Source organism: Hemiscyllium ocellatum, chromosome 22 (genome assembly GCF_020745735.1).
Source record: "Hemiscyllium ocellatum isolate sHemOce1 chromosome 22, sHemOce1.pat.X.cur, whole genome shotgun sequence".
In the NCBI taxonomy this organism is placed as follows: domain Eukaryota; kingdom Metazoa; phylum Chordata; class Chondrichthyes; order Orectolobiformes; family Hemiscylliidae; genus Hemiscyllium; species Hemiscyllium ocellatum.
In genome coordinates this window covers 50,277,098-50,285,944 of record NC_083422.1, presented here as the reverse complement: position 1 = coordinate 50,285,944, position 8,847 = coordinate 50,277,098, and the positions used below count along the sequence as shown (strand labels likewise).

At 42.2% G+C, this 8,847-nt stretch overlaps 1 protein-coding gene across 1 annotated transcript in view; it reads left to right on the top strand.

The window, feature by feature from the left end:
- Nucleotides 1-7,222: 7,222 nt before the first annotated feature.
- cdc25d (cell division cycle 25 homolog d) overlaps nucleotides 7,223-8,847 on the top strand; it is a 32,850-nt gene continuing 31,225 nt past the window's right edge. The window contains exon 1 of the mRNA XM_060841812.1: nucleotides 7,223-7,320. Coding sequence (XP_060697795.1) covers nucleotides 7,223-7,320 — 98 coding nt within the window. The remainder of the gene's footprint in view (nucleotides 7,321-8,847) is intronic.

Sequence of the window (8,847 nt, the reverse complement as noted above, 5' to 3'; positions counted from 1 at the left end):
TTAAGTGCGTACAAGATAATTTTCTGATTCAGTATGTGGATGTACCTACTAGAGAAGGTGCAAAACTTGACCTACTCTTGGGAGATAAGGCAGGGCAGGTGACTGAGGTGTCAGTGGGGGAGCACTTTGGAGCCAGAGACATAATTCTATTCATTTTAAAATCGTGATGGAAAAGGATAGATCAAATCTAAAAGTTGAAGTTCTAAATTGGAGAAAGGCCAATTTTGACGGTATTAGGCAAGAACTTTCGCAAGCTGATTGGAGGCAGATGTTCGCAGGTAAAGGGACGGCTGGAAAATGGGAAGCCTTCAGAAATGAGATAACAAGAATCCACAGAAAGTATATTCCTGTCAGGGTGAAAGGGACGGCTGGTAGATAAATGCTGGATGACTAAAGAAATTGAGGGTTTGGTTGAGAAAAAGAAGGAAGCATATGTCAGGTATAGACAGGATAGATCGAGTGAATCCTTAGAAGAGTATAAAGAAAGTAGGAGTATACTTAAGAGGGAAATCAGGAGAGCAAAACGGGGACATGAGATAGATCTGGCAAATAGAATTAAGGAGAATCCAAAGGGTTTTTACAAACACATTAAGGACAAAAGTGTAACTTGGGAGAGAATAGGGCCCCTCAAAGATCAGCAAGGTGGCCTTTGTGTGGAGCCACAGAAAATGGGGGAGATACTAAATGAATGTTTTGCATCAGTATTTACTGTGGAAAAGGATATGAAAGATATAGACTGTAGGGAAATTGATGGTGATGTCTTGCAAAATGTGCTGGATGTCTTGAAACTGTTAAAGGTGGATAAATCCCCAGGACCTGATCAGGTGTAGCCGAAAACCCTGTGGGAAGCTAGAGAAGTGATTGCTGGGCCTCTTGCTGAGATATTTGTATCATCGATAGTCACAGGTGAGGTGCCGGAAGACTGGAGATGGGAAAACATGGTGCCACTGTTTAAGAAGAGCGGTAAAGACAAGCCAGGGAACTATAGACCAGTGAGCCTGACCTCAGTGGTGGGCAGGTTGTTGGAGGGAATCCTGAAGGACAGGATGTACATGTATTTGGAAAGGCAAGAATTGATTCGGGATAGTCAACATGGCTTTGTGCGTGGGAAATCATGTCTCACAAAGTTGATTGAGTTTTTTGAAGAAGTAACAAAAAAGGTTGATGAGAACAGAGCAGTAAATGTGATCAATATGGACTTCAGTAAGGCGTTTGACAAGGTTCCCCATGGGAGACTGATTAGCAAGGTTAGATCTCATGGAATAAAGGGAGAACGAGCCATTTGGATACAGATCTGGCTCACAGGTAGAAAACAGAGGGTGGTGGTGGAGGGTTGTTTTTCAGACTGGAGGCCTGTGACCAGTGGAGTGCCACAAGGATCGGTGCTGGGCCCTCTACTGATTGTCATTTACATAAATGATTTGGATGTGAGCATAAAAGGTACAGTTAGTAAATTTGCAGATGACACCAAAATTGGAGGTGTAGTGAACAGCGAAGAGGGTTACCTCAGATTACAACAGGATCTGGACCAGATGGGCCAATGGGCTGAGAAGTGGCAGATGGAGTTTAATGCAGATAAATGTGAAGTGCTGCATTTTGGGAAAGAAAATCTTAGCAGAACTTATACATTTAATGTTAAGGTCCTAAGGAATGTTGCTGAACAAAGAGACCTTGGAGTGCAGGTTCATAGCTCCTTGAAAGTAGAGTCGAAGGTAGATAGGATAGTGAAGAAGGCGTTTGGTACACTTTCCTAAATTGGTCAGAGTATTGAGTACAGGAGTTGGGAAGTCATGTTGTGGCTGTACAGGACATTGGTTAGGCCACTGTTGGAATATTGCATGCAATTCTGGTCTCCTTCCTATCAGAAAGATGTTGTGAAACTTGAAAGGGTTCAAAAAAGATTTACAAGGATGTTCCCTGGGTTGGAGGATTTGAGCTATAGAGAGAGGCTGAACTGGCTGGGGCTGTTTTCCCGGGAGCGTCGAAGGCTGAGGGGTGACCTTAAAGAGTTTTACAAAATTATGAGGGGCATGGATATGATAAATAGACAAAGTATTTTCCCTGGGGTCAGGGAATCCAGGACTAGAGGGCATAGGTTTAGGGTGAGAGGGGAAAGATATAAAAGAGACCTAAGGAGCAACTTTTTCATGTAGAGGGTGGTATGTGTATGGAATGAGCTGCCAGAGGAAGTGGTGGAGGCTGGTACAATTGGAACATTTAAGAGGCATTTGGATGGGTATACGAATAGGAAGGGTTTGGAGGGATATGGGCCGGGTGCTGGCAGGGGGACTAGATTGGGTTGGGATATCTGGTCGGCATGGACGGGTTGGACCAAAGGGTCTGTTTCCATGCTGAACATCTCTATGACTCTGTGACTCTAATACTACAGATGTCTTCCAAATAGAGGTAAGTTTTTTTAAATTTATTTATTTATAGGATAAAGGCTTCGTGGTAAGCCCATCATTTATTGCCAATTCTTAATTGCCCAGAGTCAATCACATTGTTGTGGGTCTGGAGTCACATGACCAGACCAGGTAAGGATGGTAACAATACGCTGCTAGTAACTGGACACCAAGATGAACATGTTCCATCAACTACAACCCTCTGTTTTCTTTCAGCAAGCCAATTACTGATCCAAACTGCTATGTCTCCCACAATCCCATTCCTCCGCATTTTGTATATCAGCCTACTGTGGGGAACCTTATCGAATGCCTTGCTGAAATCCATGTACACCACATCAACTGGTTTACTCTCATCTACCTGTTTGGTCACTTTGTCAAAAAACTCAATAAGATTCGTTAGGCATGACCTACCCTTCACAAAACCGTGCTGACAGTCCCTGATCAAATTATTCTTTTCTCGTTGGTTATAAATTCTATCTCTTATAACCTTTTCCAACACTTTACCAACAACTGAAGTGAGACTCACCGGTCTGTAATTACCAGGGCTGTCTCTACTACCCTTTTTGAACAAGGGAACCATATTTGCTATCCTCCAGTCCTCAGGCACTATTCCTGTAGACAATGATGATTTGAAGATCAATGCCAAAGGCTCGGCAATCTCTTCCCTTGCTTCCCAGAGGATCCTAGGATTGATCCCATCTGGCCCAGGGGACTTGTCTATTTTCACAGTCTGCAGTATTTCTAATACCTCCTCCTTGTGAACCTCAATCTCTTCTAGTCTAGATGCAAGTATCTCTGTGTCTTCTTGCCAACATTTTCATTTTCTACAGTGAACACGGTCGAAAAATATTTATTTAGTGCTTCCCCTATCTCCTCTGACTCCACACACAACTTCCCACTATTATCCTTGATTGGCCCTAATTTAACTCTCGCCATTCTTTAATTCCTGACATACCTGTAGAAAGCCTTAGAGTTAATCCTGATCCTATTCGCCAACAACTTCTCATGTCCCCTCCTGGCTCTTCTGAGCTCTCTTTTTAGGTCTTTCCTGACTTCCTTGTAACCCTCAAGCACCCTAACTGAGTTTTCACATTTTGTCCTAACATAAGCCGTCTTCTTCTTCTTGACCAGGGATTCCACTTCCTTAGTAAACCACGGCTCACGCGTTCTATATCTTCCTCTCTGCCTGACAGGTACATACTTATCTAGGACACTCAGGAGCTTTTCCTTGAAAAGCTCCACATTTTTAATGTGCTCATCCCCTGCAGTTTCCTTCTCCATTCTATGCTTCCTAAATCTTTCCTAATTGCATCGTAATTTCCCTTTTCCCAGCTGTAACTCTTGCTCGGTGGAGTACACCTATCCCTTTCCATCACTGAAGTAAACTTGACAGAAATGTGATCGCTGTCTCCAAAGTGCTCGCCTACTTCCAAATCTAACACCTGGCCAGGCTCGTTACCCAGTACTAAATTTAAAGTGGCTTCATCCCTTGTAGGCCTGTCTACATACTGTGTCAGGAAGCCATCTTGCACACACTGGTCAAAAACTGACCCATTTATAGTACTTGTACTGTAGTGATCCCAGTCAATATTTGGATAGTTGAAGTCCCCCATGACAGCTACCCTGCCTCTCTCACTTTTATCGAGAATCATCTTTGCTATCCTTAATATATCTGGTTTTGATAGAAAAGTTGGTTTGCCCCACATGCAACAATGAGCTAGGCACATACAAGTTTTCAGTGATTAGATGAAGAAACAACAGAAGCAACAAACCAAAAAAATCATGATCCTGTCATGTCCTCTATTCTGTTCCCTCGTCATGGCAACACCTCTACCAATCAGAATCCACTTGCCCACCAGTAAGCACTGTTCTCTCAAACAGTACAAATGTTATTTTCCTCTTACACCATATTTTTATGAATTATCCTGATGAGTGCAAAATGAAGAGTATGCAGAAGAAATGTGTCATTTTTTCAGGGATCATCAAGTTGTAAGTGACTAGCTGCGTTTCTCGGGTTAGAACCAAAGAAGAACAGCCTTGGTCAACTCTGGATAATCAGAAGCATCATGGTCATAGACATCCCAACTTCCCCACTACCCTGTCCCCATCTCCTTGTTGGCTTTGTGGTTTCTGCTGAGTGGGCCACCTAGTCACAAAGGCCAATCATCAGAGACACCATATCTTCACAGAATCATGTTACACAGAAGGAAACCATTCAGTTCATCCTACCACAGCTCTTTGAAAGGGTTATTCATCTTAATGATTCAAAGAGTTGTCATATGGTTGAGATGGAAAAGCAGCTTTCTGTCTTTCTCTAGTCCACAGGTCACAGCATAAAACTGAAAAATAGTATACTCAAGTCCTGAAATGCCTTATCTATATCAGACTGAGATTGAAAATATCCATCAATCAAGTTTCTTTCATTAACATTAATTTACCAATTTATTATAAAACAAAACACATCCAATGAAGATGCACAGTTGGTTATCACACAATTTGTAATATGAACATATAAATGTTTACTCCCATAGATACAGTATTCCAAAACACACATTCAGGTAAAAGGATTTTTATCTGTAGTTATTCACTTCAAAAGGAATGCCACTTTCTGGCCAGTGGTGGTTATAATTGAAGGCAAAAAGGATTAGATATAAAATGTTCCACAGCTTTCAATTGGGAGTTCTTGTGCAATTGGTTAAATTACTAAACATGCAAAGTCACTGGTATCTTGGCCAACACAGCTTGCTCAGGAAATGCAAGATTGTGAAGCTCTTTCACTTTTTCTTTCCAGAAAATCAATCAGGTTTCACCCTGAATTCACCACAATGATGTTTCAGAAACAGGACACATGGGCTAGCTTAGCAGGCTTGTTCTTAGCAGGCCTTCCCCAACTAACTGCACAGATACTCTAAACTTACAAACACTTTGGGGTGGCTCAGTGGTTAGCACTGCTGCCTCACAGCACCAGGGACCTGGGCTCGATTCCAACTTTGGGTGATTGCCTGTGTGGAGTTTGCACGTCCTCCCTATGTCTGAGTGGGTTTACTCCCGGTGCTCCAGTTTCCTTCCACCATCTAAAGATGTGTGGGTTAGGTGAGTTGGCCATGCTAAATTGTCCCATAGTGTTCAGGGATGAGTAGATTAGATGCATTAGTTGAGGGTAAATGTAAAGTAATAGAATAGGGGAATGGATCTGGGTGGGTTACTCTTCAGAGAGTCAGTGTGGACTTATTGGGCCAAATGGCCTGTTTCCACACTATAGAGATTCTATTTTTCTCTACACTGTTCAATGAGATCAGCCATAAAGTCCAGTACTCAATCAGCTCAACCAATCAAGACCAGTGGTATCACAATTCACGTGGTTTCTGAGAAGCCTGGCTCAAAAAAAGTTCCAATGTCTTTTCATGATCTTCTTTTAAAAAAGCATCCAGGACCCTTCAACTCAAATCTTCAAATATTATTAAATGTGAAGTGGTTCCATAACAGTCCTGAGCAGGAAGGGTCAGGATCCCAGGGCCTCCAAAAGTTCTTCAGATCCAACCAAGTACTTTACTGAAATGTAGAGACTGTTTTGTGTATGTGATTCATGCACAGCAGGATCCCACAAATGGCATTGTGATGAATGATCAGATACTTTGCTCTGGGTGTTATATTGGAGATAAACATCGAGCTAGTATACCAATGCTGAAGGATTATTGCCCTATTGGATTCTATTTCTGGACAGCATTTGTCTTGATTTGTATCATCTGAAGACATTTGCCCTAATCCTTGCAGTGGGGAGATGATGGTGTCTTGGTAATGTCACTCACCTGGGAAACCAAAAGCCTGGCTTAATGATCTGCAGATAATTAGAATTCCCCACCTCCCCTCCTCCCAAACCATTGATCAATCTTGGATTGTTGTTTCAAACCTACCCTCTGACTTAAAGTTATGGAGCCATACAACGTAGAAACAGACCCTTCAGTCTATGCCAACCATAACCTCAAACTAAACTAGTCCTATCTCTCTGCGCTTGGCCCAAGTCCCTCCAATCCTTCCTTATTAGTGAACTTACTGAGGTTTCTTTTAAATGTAATAACTGTGGAAGTTTATTCCACATATATAAAAGGTCCCTCATGTTCTTTTTAAATCTTTCTCCTGTCAGCTTAACCCTCCACAGTAACATGGTTGTCCCTCACCTATCCTCTGAAGTGACCCAGCAATCCACCCAGTTGAATGATAGATCAGCAATAAATGCTGATGCCCTCATCCCAGAACACTTCAAACACTGATGGAGATGAAGTCGAGATAGTCACCGTGTTCCTGCAATTATTCACACCCCCGTGTGTCTTATGTTAACACTGTCAGCCGGAATTAACTGTTTTATTAAGGGCGTGTTGACAGATTGGCTCATCTTTCTATTTGGTTGCATTTAAAAGCCAATTTGGCACAGATTCCAATAACGATCGGGCGAGATGCTTGGATTTTATTTCCCCCCTTGGGGGAGTGTTTTCCGTCCCTCCCGGCACCGTCTGCACCCTCTCCCCTCCCGACTGCACACCGACCCAGCGCGTCCATAACAACCGCTCACCTCAGCAACAGCTGAGAGGCTGCAGAGATTTAAAAGCAGCCCAGAGCACACAGCACAAACAACACAACCTTCAAACTGTTTCGTGCAACTGTGATGTTCAAACAAACGCCTTGCATTATTTAAGAGTTTCATTGCACTTCTCTCTTTCTCTTATTGGACTGGCAGACTCGAATGGGACTTTGAAAGGATATCTACTTCTGCACTGCTATATGCTCAAGACTCAAAGTGAACTTTAAGCCAAAGAGAAAAGATGTCTTTCTCCCCGGATTCTCCTTTCTTCCCGGATCTCCACCTCTCTCCCGTTTCCAGTTTGTCCTTTAACCTCAACAGTCTCACCTGCCAGGAAAGGTGAGATGTCAGCTCTGAATTAGTCAGTAGCCACCCCAATTAATAGTTCATTTCTGAAATGCATATTTTAATTTTAATTGTTTCATTCATTGCAATATTTAGTTATCTCACTTTTTTTATACTGTTCATGGGTTTGGGGTAGCCATCATTTGTTGTCCATGTCTAACTGCCCCTTGAGAAAGTGGGAAGCTGAGTTGTCTTTTCCAACTGTAGGAATATTCACAATCCAAGATTTTGTCTCATCTCTTTGCTCAGAGCTTTGAATGTAGGAGTTGGGATGTTATGTTATGAGGTTGTACAGGATGTTGGTGAGGCTTCTCCTGCAGTACTGTGTCTAGTTTTGGTCGCTCAGTTATAGGGAGAATATTATTGAGCTGGAGAGGGTTCAGAAGAAGCTTACCAGGATGTTGGAGGCTTTGGGTAATAAGAAGAAGCTAGGTAGGCTGGGACTTAATTCACTGGAGGTTGAGGAGTGACCTTATAGATCACTCTTATAAACCTTATATAGACCTTATAAATCATGAGACACATAGATACGGTGAATGGCAGATGGCTTTTCTCTTGAGGTGGACAATGTCAAGACTTAGGGGGCATATTTTTGAGGTGAGACAAGAAAGATTTAATAACGACATGCAAGGCAGTTTTTTTATACCAACAGTCATGTGTGGAATGAACCTCCAGAGGATGTGGGTATAGTTACAATGCTTAAAAGACATTTAGGTAAGTACATGAATAAGAAGCATTTGGAGGGACATGGGCCAAACGCAGGAAGGTGCGACTGGTTTAGTTTGGAATTATGGTTAGCATGGACTGGTTGGAATAAAGGGTCTGTTTCCGTACTGTTGAACTCTATGGTGTGGAAAGAAAGGAATGGCAGTATTGGAGGGAAAGTTGAGAGCGCAGGCATTCCCATGTGTCTGCTGTCTTTGTCTTTCCAGTTGGGAAAAATTGTGGTTTTGAAAAGTGCTGTCAAAGGAGCATCTTATAGATAGTATATACTGCTGTGACTGAGCATTGTTGGTGGAGGTAGTGAATGTTGAATTCACTGGTGGTTGAAGTGCTGATCAAATGGACTGCTTTGTCCTGTGTTCCTTCTGCGAGAGGACTTCATTTGTTTTGCACCTTTTTGACCCTTGCTATCTCAATGCGCTTGACAGCCAAAGATGTACTTTTGAAGTATACTCGGTAGTGTTAAATGAAAAAAATAACATGTAGAAGTTTAACATGTGTTTGCTGTGTAAAAGATTAAAGCCAGATGACAAAATCTCCCTCTGAAAGTTTGAGGATGATGTGACAAATGATGGTCCATCATTGCCTGAACCAGCTCGCTCTAAAAGAGCTATGCAATTCGTCCCACTCCACCTCCATGTTTCCAAATCTCTAAGAATGTTTCAGTTTCAGTTTCAATTCTTTATCAAATTCCCCTTTTGGATGTTAGATCTGCTTCCACTGCAGTTTCAGGCAGTACATTCCAGGTGATAACAATTCTGAAAAAAAAACTCTGGTTCAGTTGCATTCTGGTAATAA